This window comes from Oncorhynchus nerka, linkage group LG10, assembly GCF_034236695.1.
Source record: "Oncorhynchus nerka isolate Pitt River linkage group LG10, Oner_Uvic_2.0, whole genome shotgun sequence".
NCBI lineage: Eukaryota > Metazoa > Chordata > Actinopteri > Salmoniformes > Salmonidae > Oncorhynchus > Oncorhynchus nerka.
In genome coordinates, this window is record NC_088405.1 from 63,343,609 (window position 1) to 63,366,386 (window position 22,778).

At 42.7% G+C, this 22,778-nt stretch overlaps 1 protein-coding gene across 1 annotated transcript in view; it reads right to left on the minus strand.

Annotated features, from left to right (window-relative positions):
• The window catches only part of LOC115135797 (cGMP-dependent 3',5'-cyclic phosphodiesterase-like), a 51,173-nt gene that overhangs the window by 5,637 nt on the left and 22,758 nt on the right, over nt 1–22,778 (minus strand). The window contains exons 2-22 of the mRNA XM_029670883.2: nt 12,858–12,947; nt 9,581–9,672; nt 7,991–8,100; nt 7,486–7,541; nt 7,333–7,392; nt 7,059–7,212; nt 5,307–5,359; nt 5,125–5,199; nt 4,994–5,035; nt 4,822–4,890; nt 4,554–4,684; nt 4,298–4,409; nt 4,080–4,119; nt 3,939–4,002; nt 3,766–3,847; nt 3,467–3,641; nt 3,232–3,344; nt 1,329–1,406; nt 1,082–1,204; nt 794–987; nt 608–695 (exon numbers count right to left, since the gene is read on the minus strand). Of these exons, the coding sequence (XP_029526743.1) occupies nt 608–695; nt 794–987; nt 1,082–1,204; nt 1,329–1,406; nt 3,232–3,344; nt 3,467–3,641; nt 3,766–3,847; nt 3,939–4,002; nt 4,080–4,119; nt 4,298–4,409; nt 4,554–4,684; nt 4,822–4,890; nt 4,994–5,035; nt 5,125–5,199; nt 5,307–5,359; nt 7,059–7,212; nt 7,333–7,392; nt 7,486–7,541; nt 7,991–8,100; nt 9,581–9,672; nt 12,858–12,947 (2,001 nt within the window). The remainder of the gene's footprint in view (nt 1–607; nt 696–793; nt 988–1,081; nt 1,205–1,328; nt 1,407–3,231; nt 3,345–3,466; nt 3,642–3,765; nt 3,848–3,938; nt 4,003–4,079; nt 4,120–4,297; nt 4,410–4,553; nt 4,685–4,821; nt 4,891–4,993; nt 5,036–5,124; nt 5,200–5,306; nt 5,360–7,058; nt 7,213–7,332; nt 7,393–7,485; nt 7,542–7,990; nt 8,101–9,580; nt 9,673–12,857; nt 12,948–22,778) is intronic.

The following is a 22,778-nucleotide window of genomic DNA, read 5'->3' on the forward strand; positions in this document are numbered from 1 at the left end:
ACCAGACCAAATCTGAACAGATCCTAGACATGTAGGCCATGTTTCATAAGTTGAACAGCATAGTACAGTACGGCACAGTTCAGTACAGTACGGCACAGTTCAGTACAGAAGAGCACAGTAGAGTACGGTACAGTGCAGTTTAATTCAGTGGAATAGAGTACAGTTTAGTAGAGTACATTAGAGTAAAGTAGGGTACAATACACTACATTATACTGTGCTAAACTCTACTCTACTGTACTTAGCTATGCTTTACTTTTCCTTACTTTACTGTACTGTGCTCTACTGTAATGTGCCGGACCGGAGCAAATCTATGTTTGGGCCAAATATAGGCCAGTTCGGACCGGACGTGTCCGGATGTTGAAATGAAGGCTAGTCCGGACCAGAACAAATCTGAACCAAACATAGACGTCTATGATCTACTTTGGTGGATGTTGAAATCAAGGCTTGTCGGGACCGCACCAAAAACAATACAAAATGAAGACGGTTGGTCCGGACAGGACCAAAAAAAGACATCCAAAAGATGTCGGCGTCAAACTGTGCTTAGTGGGCAATATAACAGCTACATACAGCATAGGAGTCTGTGTGTTTGTGGTATGAGGGATCTTACCGATGCCACCTGGAAGGAGTTGTTGGTCCCTCTGTGGTCCAAGTCATGACACATGCAGGACACAAACAGAGCAAACATTTCGATGTCCCTGAAAGAGGACGCTGCAGTGTGAGTTGAAGTGTTCATGAGGGTGTTTCACTTTATCTTAAACAATGTTTTTAAATGCATTTCTCTGTGTGTTCTTACTCTAGGTAGTTGGATAGCTCCAGGTTCTTGCAGAGGAGGTAGCAGAAATGAGAGACTGAGAAGGCGTGCATCCAGTTGTGATATGGAGGGTCCCTGTAGCCTCTCTTCACCATCAGACAAAACCTGGCCAGCGTGTTCATGTTGATCTTGTAGGTGTTTATGAAGCCCATGTCCTCAAACATGCTGATCACGGCCTAGGAACAGGAGGCATAATCGAGAGACATGAGAAAACAGAAATAATACACACTACCAGTGTCTTTCTCCAAGATTGTGTATTGACTGTCTCACTGTGGGTGTGCTATCGTCTGACAGGGAGCGAGGTGTGTAGGTGAAGCTGGAGAAGCTGGGGTGTATTTCCCCTACAGCCTGGATGCCCACAGTCAGTAGCCGGGTCACTTCCTCGTCTGACACCTGAGAGACAGGGTCAAAGGTCAGGACATTAACTGCCAAATATAACAAAATGGCTGGATCTGCATTCATAGATTGAAGAGATAAGTTGAATAGGTTGAAGAAGAGCTCTGATTGGATGCTTTACCATCATGTGGTACTTCATCATCTCATTGGCCAGCTGACTCCTAAACTGTGCTTCATCGACCCTCTTATACAGGAGGGACTAAGGAGGAACAGAAAGCACAGGAGTCATTCAGCATGATGACAATATTGTTGATGACAAATTATTGTTAAACAATTTATCAATATCCACAGTAAGGACGATAACTTTTTGGTATTTATTATTGTTCTAATTCAAGTGAACAGGAGCGTTCATAGTACAACGACAACTACAAAAAGAGTGGGGAACGATTACAAGAGCTATCGTTTGGATCACTTTCAAAGCGATTTCTTTTCCATATCCCTTTGATGATAAAAAATTGACAACCAATCGAAAAAGCATTCTCTTGAAGTTTTCTTGGTTCTAGGTGCGCGAGGCTACTCGGGGAAGAGAGACGGCTGAGTGCATGGTAAGCTTGCCTGAATAACTGGGCATGTGTGAGCATATTGGTGGCCACATTAATTATAGGACGACTTGGGAGAATGATGATCCACGACAAACAGCGCATGAGAAGGACATATTTTACAAGTTTGTACCATATTTTACAATACATTCTGACAAAATACACACTATGACTGGCCTGCTAATATGCCTTTCTGGACCTTATAAACTGTTGAGAATAGACCAATAACTAATCGAAAGGGTTGCATAATCAATGACATGATGTAAAAGATGTGCAGGCTAAACAGCGTTTGTTGTTGAATTACTACATTTAAATATGAGTTTCAATATTACATGTACACCACCATTCAAAAGTTTGGAGTCACTTACAAATTTCCACATTTATTTTGTCCATTAAAATAACACAAAATTGATCAGACTAATGACTATTGTAGCTGGAAACGGCTGATTTTTAATGGAAGATCTACATAGGTGTACAGAGGCCCATTATCAGCAACCATCACTCCTGTGTTCCAATGGCACGTTGTGTTAGCTAATCCAAGTTGATCATTTTAAAAGGCTAATTGATCATTAGAAAACCATTTTGCAATTATGTTAGCACAGCTGAAAACGGTTATTCTGATTAGAGAAGCAATAAAATTGGCCTTCTTTAGACTAGTTGAGTATCTGGAGCATCAGCATTTGTGGGTTCTATTACAGGCTCAAAATGGCCAGAAACAAAGAACTTTCTTCTGCTACTCATCAGTCTATTCTTCTTCTGAGAAATGAAGGCTATTCCATGCGAGAAATTGCCAAGAAACTGAAAATCTCGTACAACGATGTGTACTACTCCCTTCACAGAACAGCACAAACTGGCGCTAACCAGAATAGAAAAAGGAGTGGGAGGCCCCGGTGCACAACTGAGCAAGAGGACAAGTACGTTAGAGTGTCTAGTTTGAGAAACAGACGCCTCACAAGTCCTCAACTGGTAGCTTCATTAAATAGTACCCGCAAAACACCAGTCTCAATGTTAGCAGTGAAGAGGCGACTCCGGGATGCTGGCCTTCTAGTCAGAGTTGAAAAGAAAAATCCATATCTCTGTCCAGTGTCTGTGTTCTTTTGCTCGTCTTAATCTTATATTTTTGAGATATGGACAAAAAAATGGCTTTTCTTTCAATAACAAGGACATTTCTAAGTGACCCCAAACTTTTGAACGGTAGTGTACATTGAAGCACTGAATGGTCTTGTGTTACTACCTTATTACAAGGCCTACAGCGTGCAGTAGGATGCGTTAATCAGCTGATCGACAGGTGTACTGCAGAACAATTAGCGGTCCACTGGTGTGGATGCTCAAAATATAGTTAAGTATAATTTATTATTATAGTTATCTTTATAGTTATTGTCTTTGGTGTGGATGGCCCTTTAATCTATACAAAAAAACATGATGTCAGGTAATAATCAGTTATAAGTTCAATAGGATAAGCAAAGGGGATGCCTGTGCACTCACATGAGCGATGCTGATGCCACAGTATATGGAGAAGGCTGTGGCCAAGTCCTCATCCAGACGGGTGAACCATGGTCCATTCGTCTTGTTGACCAGCTCAGCCACGCCAATCACTTCTGAACAGAGAGAGAGATAGATGAGAGCTATACAATTATCAGTAGATAGATCAGAAATAGGGAGACGGGGAAATGGGGAGAGAAAGAAAGGCGGGCAGAAAAAAAGAGACGGAGAGACACACCTCCGTGTTCGTCCTTTATGGGGAAGCAGAGGATGTTGCGTGTCCTGAAGCCTGTGCTGTCGTCCACGGCACGGTAGAAGAGAGGGTGGGAGTAGGCATCTGTGATGTTGAGGATCTTCCCTGTGGTGGCCACATGGCCTGCTATGCCCTGGTCAGCAGGGATACGCAGCTCTGTCTGAGATGACAAGAAAGAGGCCATTACACTATGGAAATAACAGTCATATACAACACCATTTTGTCTAAGATAAAAGTCTGTGGATTAGAGATTTGGGGGGAGTGAGTTTTGGATGATGACCCACCTCCTCATCGATAACCACTCCTCCATTAAACACCTTGGCAACTAGTTCCTGACTGACACTGTCCAATAGGAACACAGAACAACTGGAGGAGAGATAGAAGGGTCATATTAATCAATGTTACTAACGCTTTTGTTAGCATCTTTGTGATAGCCTTATGGTAATACAGTACTTACATTTCTGCACTGGTGAGACTCCTGGCTTCTGCAATAATCTCTTTCAGCAGGACTGATACATCATCTGGAGACAGAAATAAATAACTGTTGTTATAACAACTGACATTGCGCCACTAAAAATAGGTTAAGTATGATACTCACCCAAATGTGTGAAGAGGTTTTTGGCGACCTGAAGCAGTGCCTATATGAACCCAAACAGACATAGGTAACAGTTGAGAAGACCAGAAGTATATTTGTGGGTTAGCTAAAGATTCTCACCAGGTTAGGGGTTGTTATGGACAAAGTCGAGCAGAGCAAGGCAAGCACAGTACAGTATTGGCTCAGTGGTCACTGAATGCAGTCAGGTAGCGTCTCCTTACCTGACATTCATACTTCAGTCTCTGTTCCTTCTGGAAGGCCAGTGTGCTGGTCAGTACTGAGGATGTGTAGCGGAAACAGTGCTGCACTATGTGTTCATCCAGCTCTGTGTGTCTGAAGGATGACAAACACACACACACACACACACACACACAGTATTTTACAGTAAGACACACACAGATGCAGCTATCCATGCACACAGGCATACACTCACAGGCAGCAGGATGCATGCTTACGCAAACACACATAGATAAATACCTGTCTGCTCCTTTTTTGTTGAAGGCACAGGCGAGGGCCACAACCTTGGTGGTGGCCCGACACTCAACAGGAACACACAGCATAGAGAGAACTTCAAATCCCAGAGTGCTGTTCAGCTGCTGGTGTTCGTCCTACAGTATCAGCCCAGAGAAGAAGGGAAAGGGGCAGAGATGTAGAGAACACGAGCATCAAACACATCCAAACCTACTACTTACTGTAAGACTACAAAACACCACGATACTGATCAGGAACATTTCAGTGTTCTTACTGGAGTGACGTCTTGCAGGGAGGTGCTCTTCCTCTTCTCCACAGCCTGACCAAGGTGGCCGAACGTCAGCTGGACCCCAGACAGATAGACAGGGTCAGGCTGAGTAAGGGGCAGCAGCAGGGGCACAGGTGGTAATGTCAGAGGGGAAGAAGGGCTGTGTTGTGTAACTTACTGGGAAACTGATCTCTGCCTTCAGAACCGTGTCTCCAACTACCTGAGGAATAACAAAGACATCCAACAAACTTGTTATTGTTTGTTTATTTTTTTGTTTTAGAATATTGAATATTGTGTGTCTATGTGTACCTGACAGAACAGCTGTTGGTTATCCTCTGATACCAGAAGTAAACAGCAGCACAATGATTGAGTCTGCTCCTCCAGCTGTGAAAACAACAATACAACCCATTCAGTCAAACAGTCACTGTATATCAATCAAAACAATCAACCAGCTCTGATAATTCACAGTTTATTTTTGGGTTTAGACTCACATAACGAATTACTTTTAGTTGGAGAGAGGCAGCATCCAGGTCATACAACTCTCCTATAGTAAGAAGGTGAAAGAATCAACATGAAGTCATTACTTTATATTATTTTATAATATATTCTTATCTACTATTATCCAATACTCAGCATTGATGTATCTACATTGGCAAGAAAACGTATGTGAACCCTTTGGAATTACCTGGATTTCTGCATAAATTGGTCATCATATTTGATCTGATCTTCATCTTAGTCACAACAAGACAAAGACAGTGTGCTTAAACTAATAATACACAAATTATTGTATTTTTCTTGTCTATATTGAATACATCATTTAAACATTCACAGTGTAGGTTGGAAAAAGTATGTGAACCCCTAGGCTAATGACTTTTCCAAGTCGGGAGTCAGCTAACCTGGAGTCCATTCAATGAGACGAGATTGGAGATGTTGGTTAGAGCTGCCCTGCCCTATGAAAAACACCCACAAAATTTCAGTTTGCTATTCACAAGAAGCTTTGCCTGATGTGAACCATGCCTTGAACAAAAGAGATCTCAGAAGATTAAGAATTGTTGACTTGAATAAAGCTGAAAATGGTTGCAAAAGTATCTCTAGAAGCTTTTTATGTTCATCAGTCCACAGTAAGACAAATTGTCTATAAATGGAGAATGTTCAGCACTGTTGCTACTCTCTCTAGGAGTGGTCGTCTGCAAAGATGACTGCAAAAGCACAGTGCAGAATGCTCAATGAGGTTAAGAAGAATCCTGGAATGTCAGCTATAGACTTACAGAAATCTCTTGAACATGCTAACATCTCTGCTGATAAGTCTACGATATGTAAAACACTAAACAAGAATGGTGTTCATGGGAGGACACCACGGAAGAGTCCACTGCTGTCCAAAAAAAACATTGCTGCACATCTGAAGTTCGGAAAAGAGCACCTAGATGTTCCACAGTGCTTCTGGCAAAATATTCTGTGGACAGATTAAACTAAAGTTGAGTTGTTTGGAAGGAACACACAACACTATGTGTGGAGAAAGAAAGGCACAGCACAGCACACCAACATAAAAACCTCATCCCAACTGTAAAGTATGGTGGAGGGAGCATCATGGTTTGGGGCTGCTTTACTGCCTCGGGGCCTGGACAGCTTGCTATCATCAACGGAAAAATTCATTCCTAAGTTTATCAAGCCATTTTGCAGGAGAATGTAAGGCTATCTGTCTGACAATTGAAGTTCAACAGAAGTTGGGTGATGCAACAGGACAATGGCCCAAAGCACAAAAGTAAATCAACAACAGAATGGCTTCAACAGAAGAAAATGTGCCTTCTGGAGTGGCCCAGTCAAAGTCCTGACCTCAACACGATTTAAATTGCTGTGACATGACCTCGAGAGCGGTACACACCAGACATCCTAAGAATATTGCTGAACTGAAAAAGTTTTGTAAAGATGAATGGTCCAAAATTACTCCTGACCGTTGTGCAGGTCTGATCCGCAACTACAGAAAACGTTTGGTTGAGATTAGCGCTGCCGAAGGAGGGTCCACCCTACACTGAATGTTTACACGGTGTGTTCAATAAAGACATGAAAACGTATAATTGTTTGTGTGTTATTAGTTTTAGCAGACCGTGTTTGTCTATTTTTGTGACTTAGATGAAGACCAATTTATGCAGAAATACCGGGAATTCCAAAGGCTTCACATACTTTTTCTTGCCACTGTATCGACAACAAAATACAGGTGCATGTCTCCCATCCCACTATCATACCGCAAAGCCTCAGGATCTGATGATCCAGTGCACTGTAGTCCACATCAGGTGTTGTCCTCCTGTTCAGGGAGAGAAATGGTGTCCTGTTGACCTCTGACCCCTGGGTGAGCCTTTGGTCCTGCAAAGCCTGGACTCTCTTACAGGCTATGGTGACCTGTGAGAGACAATCAGTGTTATACCAGCAAATGTCAGCTACATTCAGAGCAGGCCTGCTTTCCCCAAATATGATCCCATGAAAGGACCGGTGGGTGTGGAGAAGGCATTTCAGACTCACATGTTTCTCCAGGACATCAAGGCTTTGTTCCTGAGCTATGGTGGGCAGTGTACAGCAAACCTTTTAGAATAGAGAAGACACAGAGTTTTTAGAAAGTATTATCTTTCACACTGTAAGGCAGAGAGGTGAGAGGGTTCAGTGGAGCATGCTCACCAAGAGGAGGGCGGTAGCTACTCCTTGGTCCCGGTCCAGAATTGGAATGATCAACACTGGGGTGGAGGTGGAGAAGATGGAGAGAAAATTATAGAAAATGAGAGGGTGGAGAGGAGGGAGGTATTAGCCTGGAGGAGGACTGTGCACTCTTTTGAACTCTCCTTGAACTCTCTCAAATCGTTTAGAGTAGAGTTGCTGTTGTTCACACTGCAACCCACACAGATACTGATACTGGGAGGCAGGCAGCCTAGAGTTTAGAGCATTGGACCAGTAACAGAACGCTTGTTAGTTCAAATCCCCAAGCCGATAATGTGAACAAATCTGTAGATGTGCCCTTTAGCAAGGCACTTAACCCTAATTGCTCCAGGGTCACCCTCTCAAGAGGGTCTCTCAGGTAGATTTGGAATATGCAAAAAACATATTTTAAATTTACACATGTGTGAAATAGGACAATTATAAACACCCACCAAATTATTATGACAGATAGACAAAAACAAACACACACCTCTTTTGTCCTGCTGCAGTGGTTCTGTTAGTCTCTCTCTCTGTTGCTCCTGCAGCTCTGGGGAAGGAAGACCCTTACACTGTACTCTCCTCTGCTGGACAACCACATTCCTGAGAGAGACAAAGAATTTATTGATTGGTCACACTTTATTTGGATAGTCCGGATTTTCCATCTACAGATGCCCTACAGATGGTCATACTATCAGAAAACTATCTGTTGATGAGCAACTGCTTGATCATGTTACGGTTAGGTTTAGAATAAGTGTTACGGTAAGGGCTACGGTTAAGTTTAGGTTTAGGATAAGGGTTAAGGTTAGGATTAGAGCTAGGACTAGGGTAAGTAGATAGTTCGTTGAAATGTTATTGATAGTCAAATAAAGTATTGCCAATTGATTTAAAGGGTAGGAAGCATGAGTTTTTACTCACCAAAGTAACAACACAAAGTGGTCAAAGACTTAGTAACTTAGTTGTAGTCACGATCTGGTTACCTATAACTACGTTTTTACATATTTATTAACTTATTTCTGGATATCTTCAGAACTACCCACAATGCACTATTTCTCAACGTCATATGGAGAACCGGTGCTACCTAGCTAGTTCCATCTGGCTAACGTTAGCTACTAGCCATGCTAGCATGTAATTACATTCCAAACCAAGTATTGGCGCTAGTGAGCTACTATGTACATCCACGCAGAAGAAAACATATAAATTAATGCAAAAAAACTGTATCTGCTCTTCTCCTGTGCGTTTGGTAGTAGTAGTCGAGCGAGCTAGTAAGTGTTGTCGTTTTTTCCTTTGTCCGTAGCTAGTGCTCGTTTTCATTTCAGACCCAACAGCTTTTTTTTAAAGTGCAACCCAACAGGTTTTTTAGAAGCTAAATATTCCAAGTAGGTGTGTTGTTGTTGGGTGCAGTAATACCCACAAGGACATGGTTACGACTTATTTGTGGCCCAAAAACAAGAAGCTAGCTTTGAGGTGGGACTGGTTTGTCCGGTTGAAGCGAGCGTATTGGGGTAAGGGAACCGGGGGCATGTCTACTGTATGTTGTACTTATTTCACCCTAGAGGATTTCGATGGCTATAACCAGTGGAAGACAGGATTCGGTAAGGAGACTCCGACTGAAACCAGGTGCTGCACCGAGTGTGAATGTGAAGCCTGCAACCTGTTTCCTACCGACCTTCCAGGTACATACAAAATTTCCCACCAAATTTGGTCAATATCATTGCATTGCATACCAACATTTTTCCGCCAAAAGTTGAGCACCTAAAATGTTCTTCCAATATTGTCTGCCAAATTAGTATACCAAAAGTTGGCTGGCTATCTAGGTCAATTGGTAAGCTAGCTAGCTAATTCACTTTTAGCCAGGTAGGTAACAACCAAAGCCATCTAGATAATATAACATATTATTAGAGATATTTCCTATATTATAGAATATTGCTTGTATGTCATAAATGACAGGTAGTCTTTATAAAAAGACACAATGCATGTGGCTGATATATTACATTACAAACAATGTCACTTGAGGGAGAATGAAGACTAAATTATGACTGTCTGAAGTACAGGTCAACTGGGCACCACATCAGCCTATTACCTGAGTTTCCCCTCCTTCTGTAGCTCATGAGGTGGTTCTTCACACCACAAGCATCCTGTCTCTGCATCTAATAGATAGACGTATACACTGTCCTATAAGAGAGAGGGGGGAAGGCAGCCTGTTAATGAGGGGATTAAAAACCACATGCACTCCCCTCCATATGTATTTTTGGACAGTAAAGCTAAAAACTCGGTATTCTCATTCAAGATATAATGTTTCATATTAGACAACAGTAAAGAATGTCAGATTTTGTTTGAGGGTATTTTCATACATATCTGTTGTGAAAGCACCTTCTGTTTCTAGTGCCCCCATTTCAGCAAGTCTACAATTATTTGGACAAATTCACTTGTAGTGTCTTACGTTTAGTCAAAAGTTTTCTATTTAGTCCCATATTCCTAGCATTCAATGACTACATCAAGCTTGTGGCTCCACAAACTTGTTGGATGCATTTGTGGTTTGTTTTGGTTGTATTTTCGATTACGTTTTGCCCAATAGGAACTGAATGATGAATAATGTCTTGTGACATTTTGTAGTCACTTTTATTGTGAGTAAGAATCAAATGTGTTTCTGAACACTTCTACATTCATGTGTATGCTACCATGAGTATGGATAATCACGAATGGGTTGTCAATAATGATGAGTGAGAAAAATGTTACAGGGGCACAAATATTATACCCCCCAGAAATGCTAACCTGCCATGTTAGTGGTAATGGTGAGAGGTTAGCATATACATTTACATTTAAGTCATTTAGCAGACGCTCTTATCCAGAGCGACTTACAAATTGGTGCGTTCACCTTAAGACATCCAGTGGAACAGCCACTTTACAATAGTGCATCTAAATCTTTTAAGGGGGTGTCACGCCTTGGTCATTGTATTTTGTGTTTTTGTTATATGTTTGGGTAGGCCAGGGTGTGACATGGGTTTATATGTTGTTTTCGTATTGGGGTTTGTATAGTTGGGATCGCGGCTGTTTAGGGGTGTGTCTAGTTATGCTTGGCTGCCTGAGGCGGTTCTCAATCAGAGTCAGGTGCTTGTCGTTGTCTCTGACTGAGAACCGTATTTAGACAGCCTGACTTTCGCTTTGTATTTCGTGGGTGGTTGTCCTGTCTCTGTTGTAGTCACCAGATAGGCTGTAATTAGTGTCACGTTCCGTTTGTTGTTTTGTATTCTCACAGTTATTTCTTGTATCACGTTTTTCTTCATTAAAGTAACATGAGTAACCTACACGCTGCATTTCGGTCCGACTCTCTTTCATAATCCTATCCTAGGTATTCCTTAAAGAGGTGGGGTTTCAGGTGTCTCCGGAAGGTGGTGATTGACTCCGCTGTCCTGGCGTCGTGAGGGAGTTTGTTCCACCATTGGGGGGCCAGAGCAGCGAACAGTTTTGACTGGGCTGTGCGGGAACTGTACTTCCTCAGTGGTAGGGAGGCGAGCAGGCCAGAGGTGGATGAACGCAGTGCCCTTGTTTGGGTGTAGGGCCTGATCAGAGCCTGGAGGTACTGAGGTGCCGTTCCCCTCACAGCTCCGTAGGCAAGCACCATGGTCTTGTAGCGGATGCGAGCTTCAACTGGAAGCCAGTGGAGAGAGCGGAGGAGCGGGGTGACGTGAGAGAACTTGGGAAGGTTGAACACCAGACGGGCTGCGGCGTTCTGGATGAGTTGTAGGGGTTTAATGGCACAGGCAGGGAGCCCAGCCAACAGCGAGTTGCAGTAATCCAGACGGGAGATGACGAGTGCCTGGATTAGGACCTGCGCCGCTTCCTGTGTGAGGCAGGTCGTACTCTGCGGATGTTGTAGAGCATGAACCTACAGGAACGGGCCACCGCCTTGATGTTAGTTGAGAACGACAGGGTGTTGTCCAGGATCACGCCAAGGTTCTTAGCGCTCTGGGAGGAGGACACAATGGAGTTGTCAACCGTGATGGCGAGATCATGGAACGGGCAGTCCTTCCCCGTGAGGAAGAGCAGCTCCGTCTTGCCGAGGTTCAGCTTGAGGTGGTGATCCGTCATCCACACTGATATGTCTGCCAGACATGCAGAGATGCGATTCGCCACCTGGTCATCAGAAGGGGGAAAGGAGAAGATTAATTGTGTGTCGTCTGCATAGCAATGATAGGAGAGACCATGTGAGGTTATGACAGAGCCAAGTGACTTGGTGTATAGCGAGAATAGGAGAGGGCCTAGAACAGAGCCCTGGGGGACGCCAGTGGTGAGAGCGCGTGGTGAGGAGACAGATTCTCGCCACGCCACCTGGTAGGAGCGACCTGTCAGGTAGGACGCAATCCAAGCGTAATCCAAGCGCAATCCAAGCGTGGGCCGCGCCGGAGATGCCCAACTCATTACCACTAACCTACCCTGTTAGTGGTAATGGTGAGAGGTTAGCATATCTTGGGGGTATGATATAAAATGATAACCTACCCTGTTAGTGGTAATGGTGAGAGGTTAGCATGTCTTGGGGGTATGATATAAAATGCCAACCTACCCTGTTAGTGTTAATGGTGAGAGGTTAGCATGTCTTGGGGGGGTATGATATAAAATGCTAACCTACCCTGTTAGTGGTAATGGTGAGAGGTTAGCATGTCTTGGGGGTATGATATAAAATGCTAACCTACCCTTTAGTGGTAATGGTGAGAGGTTAGCATGTCTTGGGGGTATGATATAAAATGCTAACCTACCCTTTAGTGGTAATGGTGAGAGGGCAAAACATAATCCAAAACAAACCGCAAATGCATCCAACAAGTTTGTAGTCACAAGCTTGATGTAGTCATTGTGTGCAAGGAATATGGGACTAAATACTAAAGTTTTGACTACTTTAATACCCTGTAAGCTATTTTTTCCAAATACTTATAACACGGGGGGAGTAGATACTGTACATAAAGTGCTTTCCTTTCTAAACAGTGAAACAGATATATGAACATACCCTGAAATAAAGGTGACATTCTGTACTGTTGTCTGATATAAACATTTATCTAAATTCCAAAATGCTGGTGCATAGAGCCAAAATAAAATTAAAATAGCTCCACCGTCCAAATACATATGGAGGGGAGTGTATGTATGCTTTAAGACCAAGCAGGAGAAAATATGGTTGGAATATTTATGACATTTTCTTCAGTACTTGGTCAAACATGTACAAGTGGATGGTATTTGGCCTGTTTTGTGTCATTCACTTGGTTTCCTGTTTCTCTGTAAGCTCTACCCAAGGGAGAATACAGTATGTTGGTGAGTAGGATGGAGACAGACGTTAGATATAAATCATGACAGAGACAGTAGAAACACACCACTTCAGAAAGGACAGCCTGGAGAGCCTTTCTGATGGCATCCCGCAGGGAAGAGGAGTCTGTGACTGAGGCCAGTCGGAGCAATTCATCCTGGGAAATAAAGTAAAGGGAAATAATCATTTATATCATGGTGACTTTGATGCAAAGATACACAGAGGAGAAGGAGCAGGAATGGGCTCTGGATGTTACTCACACAGAGCTGCCTCTCCAGTAGCTCATATTCACTGGAGACACATGCACTGTAGAATACAGCCAGACCGACCGGTGACGCATACAACACACTCACTATTACAGAAATCAATGCTAAATATTAGGATATATCTCAAAGGATGTAGCCGGGTCAATTCTCTGTCAAACTGTGACTGGCAACCAAACACTCAGCCTCCAAAAACTGTAAGTCAGAATATTTTTGTCTTTTAACAGAAACTCTTATCCAAAGCGATTTACAGGAGCAATTAGGGTAAAGTGCCTTGCTCAAGGGCACTTCGACAGGTTTTTCACCTAGTCGGCTAGGGGATTTTAACCAGAGACCTTTCAGTTACTGAGCCAACACTCTTAACCGATAGGCTACCTGCCCCCTGAAATGACAGTAAGTACAGTCATAACCAAAATTATTGGATCGCTTGATAAAGATTTTTAAAAAATACTATATAAAATAAATAGTACAAATACTGAACTACACTAAGTGTACAAAACATTAAGAACACATGCTCTTTCCATGACATAGACTGACCAGGTGAATCCAGAGGTGAAGGTTATGATCCCTTATTGATGTCATTTAGTGTAGATGAAGGGGAGGAGACAGGTTAAAAGAGGATTTTAAAGCCTTGAGAACACTGAGACATGGATTGTATATGTGTGCCATTCAGAGGGTGAATGGGCAAGTAGCTGCTTTTGAACAGGGTATGGTAGTATGTGCCAGGCGCACCGGTTTGTGTCAAGAACTGCAAAGTTGATAGGCTTTTCACGCTCAACAGTTTCCCATGTGTATCAAAAATGGTCCACCACTCAAACGACATTCAGCCAAGCATTAGAGTCAACATGGGCCAGCATCCCTGTGGAATGCTTTCGAAACACCTTGTAGAGTCCATACCCCCAACCAATTGAGGCTGTTCTGAGTGCTAAAGTAGGGGGGTGCAACTCAATAGTAGGAAAATGTTCCTAATTATTTGTATACTCAGTGTATATTGTATGCTAAAAAAAAATGGAAATTACAAAATTTTATATTAATTCAATTGTATTAGAGATAAATAATTAAAACATCTAAAAAAGATATGTGCCAAAATCTTTGGCACCCCTAAAGATTCTTATGAATAAATAAACAAAATTAAATTAACATTCTTTGTTTTTAAATTAATCTCTCAATTGTGGCCTTGTATGGCTTCCTGTTTCACTGGGGTACAAAAACGAGATAAAGCATATAAATTCATTTGTCATCCATCACCAAGGGGAAAAGTAAAGAACTCACAAATTAAGAGAGAAATTGTTGTTGACTTTTATAAATCAGGCAATGGGTACAAAAAAACAACTGATAAACCAAATACTGCTTACCACTATTAGGGCACCAATTACAGATGTAGGATCTTAATTTGAGCCAGTTTGCTACAGCAGGAAAATAATCCTGCATCAACAGGAAATGTGAATTATTATGTGGATTATAATTAATGGACATTTTTTGTAGGGGTTGATACATTTTTCGTTACGGCAAATTAAGTCTTTTTAAACCTTGAATACACTACATTTTGCATTTCCTGTTGCACAGGAAAATTCTCCGCACAACAGAGTGATCAAATTAAGAAATTTAAAACCACTGCAACAGTGGTACATTTGCCTGGGGGAATGTGACGGAAGATGGAGGAAACTGAGGTTTTGTTTGAAACTGCTAGTGACCCATGAAGCTAATAGTACAGAAAGTGAGAATGAGTGGGACCCATTGGCGAAAAAAGGGGGAAACAAGAGAAGTAAAGCTATGTTGGAAAATAGGAAACCACTAGACTCGTTTTTAGTCGGAGTCAGGGTTTTGGATCAATGCTACTTAGGAAATCCGTTTAACGTCTCCAGGAAAATCTGGAATGTGTTGGAGGAAAGTGTGGAGTCAGTGAGAGTCACAAGAAGTGTTCTTATTTAGATTTTTGGTGTGTCTGCGGAGCAGAAGAAGTGTGTTTTAATTAAGACTCAAAAAGATATCGGAGTGGAATGTTTCCTGCATGGATTTTTGTAGCAGTGCGCCTATCAAGGGTGTTATTTCTGGGGTGGTGCAAGAAGTAAAGGCTGAGGATGTAACTGAAGACATTGATGGAGTGGTTGGTGCACGTCGACTGGCCTGTATGGTGGACGGAGAAAAGAAATTCACTTCATCCATGCTACTGTTCTTTGATGAAGAGTCTCTTTCTTCACACAAAGTTAAATTCATGAGATACCAAATCAAATCACATTTTATTGGTCACATACACATGGTTAGCAGATGTTATTGTGAGTGTAGCAAAATGCTTATAAAATGCTCTTACCCTGTAAGAGCTTTTGTGCACAAGCTCCTTCAGTGTCATAAATGTAAACGATTTGGTCATGTATCAAGGGAAGAATATTGTATGCCAGATGAAGGGAAATGCTGCAACTGTGGAGGTGAACATACGCCTAAATTCCTGGGGTGTCTTGTTAGGGTGAGTGAGAATGAGGTGGCGAGGGTAAGGAGTGTCCAGTGTGTCTCCTATCTGGAGGCGGTGAGAAGATTGGAAGGAACGAGTGGCGGGGAAGAAGCAATGTTAGTAGAGCCTACAAGACCAGTGAACCGAGGGATAGTGAAATGCTACATGTTAAAAAAGTGGACTTTGTATTATTTATTGCAGTGTTCATAATCTGTACAGCCACAAGTGGAGAAGAAGTGGAAGTAAATAGGAATCATTGTGAATGCAGCTGAACCTTTTTTGGGGTCTTCAGGATTTCATAGCCGAGGCCTTGGAAGAAATCGTGTCAAAATCAAATCAAATCTAATTTATTGGTCACATACACGTGTTTAGCAGATGTTATTGCGGGTGTAGCGAAATGCTTGTGCTTCTAGCTCCGACAATGCAGTAACATCTAACAACTAATATCTAACAGTTTCACAACATATACCCAAAATACACGTAAATCTAAGTAAGGAATGGATTAAGAATATATACACATATATGTCAGAGCGGCATTGAACTAAGATACAGTGGCATAGTATAGAATACGTATGAGATGAGTAATGCAAGATACGGAGACATTATTAAAGTGGCTAGTGTTTCATTTCCTTAAAGTGGTCAGTGATTCCTATTCTATGTCTATAGGCAGCAGCCTCTGATGTGGTGTAGTTATCACGGCTTCTAGGAGTAGTGGGTGGAGAAGTCAGGCGCAGAGAGCAGAGGTATTTCAATCGTGATCTTTTAATCCAGAACAACAAGTAACGGTAACGCCAAACACTAAGGCGCATCACTTAAACCAGCCCAAAAGCAGGATCAAACAGTACGGAGAAAATAGTCCACGAGAATACACACCACATGAACAGAAAAACAAGCCCGCACAAAAGCAGGCATACCTGGTTTAAATAGCCCAAATCAAAACCCAAACAAGAAACAGGTGTAACACATCAGACAAAACTAACTGAAACAGAAAAGGGGATCGGTGGCAGCTAGTAGACCGGCGACGACAACCGCCGAGCGCCGCCCGAACAGGAGGAGGAACCACCTTCGGCGGGATTCGTGACAGTAGTATAGAATACAATAGAGTATATACATATGAAATGGGGTACCGTAGAATAGTGTAGAGTGCAGTTTATACATATGAGATGAGTAATGCTAGATACGGAACAGTATTATAGTGGCTAGTGATCCATTTCTAAAAGTGTCTAGTGATTCCTAATCTATATCTATAGGCAGCCGCCTCTGATGTACTAGTGATGGCTGTTTAGCAGTCTGACGACCTTGAGATAGAAGCTGTTTTTCAGACTCTCGATCCCGGCTTTGATGCACCTGTACTGACCTTGCCTTCTGGATGATAGAGGGGTGAACAGGCAGTGGCTCGGGTGGTTGATGTCCTTGATGATCTTTTTGGCCTTCGTATGGCATCGGGTGGTGTCTGTGTGGGTGGACCATTTCAGGATGTCGGTGATGTGTACGCCGAGGAACATGAAGATTTCCACCTTCTCCACTGCAGTCCCATCGATGTGGATAGTGGGGTGCCCCCTCTGCTGTTTCCTGAAGTCCATGATCATCTCCTTAGTTTTGTTGACGTTGAGTGAGAGGTTATTTTCCTGGCACCACACTCCCAGAGCCCTCACCTCCTCCCTGTAGGCTGTCTCATCGTAGTTGGTAATCAAGCCTATTACTGTTGTGTCGTCTGCAAAATTGATGATTGAGTTGGAGGCGTGCTTGGCCATGCACTCATGGGTGAACAGGGAGTACAGGAGGGGGCTGAGCACGTACCCTTGTGGGGCCCCAGTGTTGAGGATCAGCGAAGAGGAGGTGATGTTCCCCACCTTTACCACCTGGGGGCGACCCGTCAGGAAGTCCAGGACCCAATTGCACAGGGCAGGGTTCAGACCCAGGGCCTCGAGCTTAATGATGAGCTTGGAGCATACTATGTTGTTGAATGCTGAGCTATAGTCAATGAACAGCACTCTTACATAGGTATGCCTCTTTTCCAGATGGGACAGGGCAATGTGCAGTGTGGTGGCGATTGCATCGTCTGTGGATCTATTGGGGCGGTAAGCAAATTGAAATGGGTCTAGGGTGGCAGGTAAGATAGAGGTGATATGATCCATGTCTTTCAAAGCACTTCATGATGGCAGAAGTGAGTGCTACGTAATTTAGTTAAATTACCTTTGCTTTTTTGGTATATGGACAATGGTGGCCATCTTGAAGCATATGGGGACAACAGACTGGGATAGGGAGAGATTGAATATATTTGTAATCACACCAGCCAGCTGCTCTGCGAATGTACCTCCAGCACCAGCCCCTGAGCCTTTATATTGACTTTATTGAGAGCAACCAACAAATGCAATCACCAGAGGGGTATCCTACGAAGCAAGCTAGATCTACTCAGGGTTAGCTTCTATTCCATTTGAGGCTTTATTCATACTATGACGGTGTATATTGCTAGTCCGCCTGCCGCTAACACTAGCAGGCTTGTAACTGCGTGTGCATGTCGCACATGGCTAGTTGAATGCCAAACTCTTCATTGAGACAATGCTGAAGCATTAATTCATGGGCTAGTCAGTGCCACATTTGTGCCGAATTCAAAATGAAAGACAAGTTTTATCTTGCAAATTCAGTAGGCTATGGTGTGAAAGAGGCCGTCTTTATTTTATTACTCATCGTTAATGCAGTCTTTATTTTATTACTCATCGTTAATGCAGTCTTTATTTTATTACTCATCGTTAATGCCGTCTTTATTTTATTACTCATCGTTAATGCCGTCTTTATTTTATTACTCATCGTTAATGCAGTCTTTATTTTATTACTCATCGTTAATGCCGTCTATTTTATTACTCATCGTTAATGCAGTCTTTATTTTATTACTCATCGTTAATGCCATCTTTATTTTATTACTCATCGTTAATGCCGTCTTTATTTTATTACTCATCGTTAATGCCGTCTTTATTTTATTACTCATCGTTAATGCCGTCTTTATTTTATTACTCATCGTTAATGCCGTCTTTATTTTATTACTCATCGTTAATGCAGTCTTTATTTTATTACTCATCGTTAATGCCATCTTTATTTTATTACTCATCGTTAATGCCGTCTTTATTTTATTACTGCCGTCTTTATTTTATTACTCATCGTTAATGCCGTCTTTATTTTATTACTCATCGTTAATGCCGTCTTTATTTTATTTCTCATCGTTAATGCCATCTTTAGGGGGCAGTCTAAGCGCAGAATGAAGCATATCAAGGATCTGGAAAGACTATCTATGAATGGTCTAAGATCCCTCCCAAAGTGTTCTTTAATCTCATAAAACATTATGGAAAAAGGCTAAGTGCCAAGGGGAGGATGCACAAAGTATTGAAAACAGGGGAGCTAATAATTTTGACACATCTTTTTTAGATTTTTTTATTTTTCTATTAGTATAATATAATTTTGTTTGAGCATACCATATAGCTCATTATGTCTTTTTTGCTAACTTTATGCCAATCATGTCACGCCCTGACCTTAGTTTTCTTTATTATTTTGGTTAGGTCAGGGTGTGACATGGGTGATTATACATTTTTGTATGTTTATGGGGTTGGTACCAGTCTAGGGGTTTTGTATGTCTATGGTTGCCTAGATTGGTTCTCAATTAGAGGCAGCTGTTTATCGTTGTCTCTGATTGGGAACCATATTTAGGCAGCCATATACCTTGAGTATTTCATGGGTGATTATCTATGTCTAATGGATGTTGCATGTTTTGCACTCAGTGTTGATAGCGGTCACGGTCGTGTTGTTTTGTTTGTTTCGTGTACTTCGTCTTACATTAAAAGTATGTAATCACATCACGCTGCACTTTGGTCTCCTCACTACGACAAGTGTGACAAATAATCTCTGTTGTGGCTGTATTTTCCTTTTCATTGCATTATCAAAGAACATGTGACTTTATCCGTGCCTTCATAATTTTGCACAATTAAAATGGAAGCTAGTTTTAATATTGTTTTATAGCTGTGTTTTTAGCAATATCAACAACACTTAATGTTCACACACATGGGGAATGCACCTGGAGAGGGTCCTTGTTTTATAATGCATGATCATTTATTGAAGTTCATATACTTGGACTTTTATCAGCTCTCTGGGCCAGACGAATATGGAACACCAAGGATGATTAACATTTATAGTTAAGTGATAATTCATTTCAATCTTCCACACATACACACCACAGGAGGCTGCTGAGGGGAGGAAGGCTCATAATAATGTCTGGAATGGAGTGAATGGAATGGTAGCAAACACATGGAAACTATGTGTTTGATGTGTTCGATACCATTCCATTAATTCCGTTCGAGCCATTACTATGAGCCAGTCCTCCCCAATTAAGGTGCAACCAGCCGCCTGTGGTACAAACATACTTGCCACACAGGAAACCTTCACTTGCCTTAGTCTAAGTTACAAACAGGTCTGGAGAAACAACTTCATCATACACAGTGATCATCCTTAATCCCAGAAACCAGAGTAGGGTTGCAAATGGAGGGTATATTACTGGAAAGTAATGTGTGTGTCTCCTCCACAAATCGACAGATCGCTAACAACTCTAATAATAATAATGAAGATCCAGGAGGCAGGAATACCATTTGGGTTCTTTAGTAAGGATTATAGTAAAACTGCAATACAAAAAAGAGAAAATATGTATCACAACATGTTCTGCATCCATTCACATCAAGCAAACAAAGGCATACAAATAATGATTTAGAAATACACCAATGAATAGCATGAATCCGTGAACTTACCATCCCGAGCTAACAAGGAATAGGGCCTAGCTTAGCTAGCAAGGATAAAATGACTTGCAGAAAGTATGACAATTCTAATGACAGGAACATATGCATAAAATGACTGAAACCCAGTACACACAACTATGTATACATACAATGTAATTAAAATAATACAATCTCGTAACATACTAAGCACTGAAATTAGCCAGATACATACAAAGACAAGAAGCTAGCAACATTATCACGGAATGGGAGCTAGCATGCTAACACACAATGTTAAGTGGTTATCGTCACAGCTGTGTATATCCCCCCGCAAGTGGATACCAAGACGGCCATCAGGGAACTTCACTGGACTTCATGCAAACTGGAAACCATCTATCCTGAGGCTGCATTTATTTTAGCTGGGGATTTTAACAAAGCTAATCTGAGAACAAGGCTACCTAAATTCTATCAGCATATCGATTGCAGTACACGAGTAAGTAACACATTCGAACACTGCTACTCTAACTTCTGTGATGCATACAAGGCCCTCCCACGCCCTCCTTTTGGCAAATCTGACCATGACTCCATCTTGTTGCTCCACTCCTATAGGCAGACACTAAAACAGGAAGCACCCATGCTTAGGTCTGTCCAACGCTGGTCTGACCAATCAGATTCCACGCTTCAAGATTGCTTCAATCACGTGGACTGGGATATGTTCTGGGTAGCCTCAGACAATAACGTATACGCTGACTCGGTGAGAGAGTGTATATGGAAGTGTATAGGAGATGTTGTACCCACTGTGGCTATTAAAACCTTCCCTAACCAGACACCGTGGATTGATGGCAGCATTCGCGCAAAACTGAAAGTACGTACCATCGCATTTAATCATGGCAACTGGAAACATAACAGAATACAGAGTGTAGCTATTCCCTCCGCAAGGCAATCAAACAAGCTAAGCGTCAGTATAGAGACAAAGTAGAGTCGCAATTCAACGGCTCAGACACGATAGGTATGTGGCAGGGCCTACAGTCAATCACGGACTACAAAAGGAAAACCAGCCCCATCGCGGACAACGATTTCTTGCTCCCAGACAAACTAAACAACTTCTTTGCTCGCTTTGAGAACAACACAGTGCCACTGACTACTGCCCGCTACCAAAACCTGCAGGCTCTCCTTCACTGCAGCTAACATGAGTAAAACATTTAAACGTGTTAAACCTCGCAAGGCTGCCGGCCCAGACGGCATCCCCAGCCGCGTCCTCAGAGCATGCGCAGACCAGCTGGCTGGTGTGCTTACGGACATATTCTATCAATCCTTATCCCAGTCTGCTGTTCCCACATGCTTCAAGAGGGCCACCATTGTTCCTGTTCCCAAGAAAGCTAAGGTAACTGAGCTAAACGACTACCGCCCCATAGCACTCACTTCAGTCATCATGAAGTGCTTTGAGAGACTAGTCAAGGACCATATCACCTCCACCCTAACTGACACACTAGACCCACTCCAATTTGCATACCGCCCCAATAGGTCCAAGGCGACGCAATCGCACTGCACACTTCCCTAACCCATCTGGACAAGAGGAATACCTATGTACGAATGCTGTTCAGCGACTACAGCATTTAACACCATAGTACACTCCAAACTCGTCATTAAGCTCAAGACCCTGGGTCTCGACCCCGCACTGTGCAACTGGGTCCTGGACTTCCTGATGGGCCGCCCCCAGGTGGTGAAGGTAGGAAACAACATCTCCACCCCGCTGATCCTCAACACTTGGGCCCCACAAGGGTGCGTTCTCAGCCCTCTCCTGTACTCCCTGTTCACCCATGACTGCATGGCCATGCACGCCGCCAACTCAATCATCAAGTTTGCAGAGACACTACAATGGTAGGTTTGATTACCAACAACGACGAGACGGCCTTCAGGGAGGTGGTGAGGGGCCTCGGAGTGTGGTGCCAGGAAAACAACCTCACACTCAATGTCAACAAAACAAAGGAGATGATCATGGACTGCAGGAAACAGCAGAGGGAGCAGCCCCCTATCCACATTGACGGGACAGTAGTGGAGAAGGTGGAAAGTTAAGTTCCTCGGCGTACACATCACTGACATGGTCCACCCACACAGACTGCGTGGTGAAGAAGGCGCAGCAGTGCCTCTTTAACCTCAGAAGGCTGAAGACACTCTGGCTTGTCACCAAAAACATTAACAAAATTCTACAGATGCAGAAGCGAGAGCATCCGGTCAGGCTGTATCACCGCCTGGTACGGCAACTGCTCCGCCCACAACCGTAAGGCTCTCCAGAGGGTAGTGAGGTCTGCACAATGCATCACCGGGGGCAAACTACCTGCCCTCTAGGACACCTACACCACCAGATGTCACAGGAAGGCCAAAAAGATCATCAAGGAACACAACCACCCGAGCCACTGCCTGTTGCACTTTAAGAATGTTTACATATCTCACATTACTCATCTCATATGTATATACTGTATCATTCACTATCTATTCTTTACCATCTATTGCATCTTAGC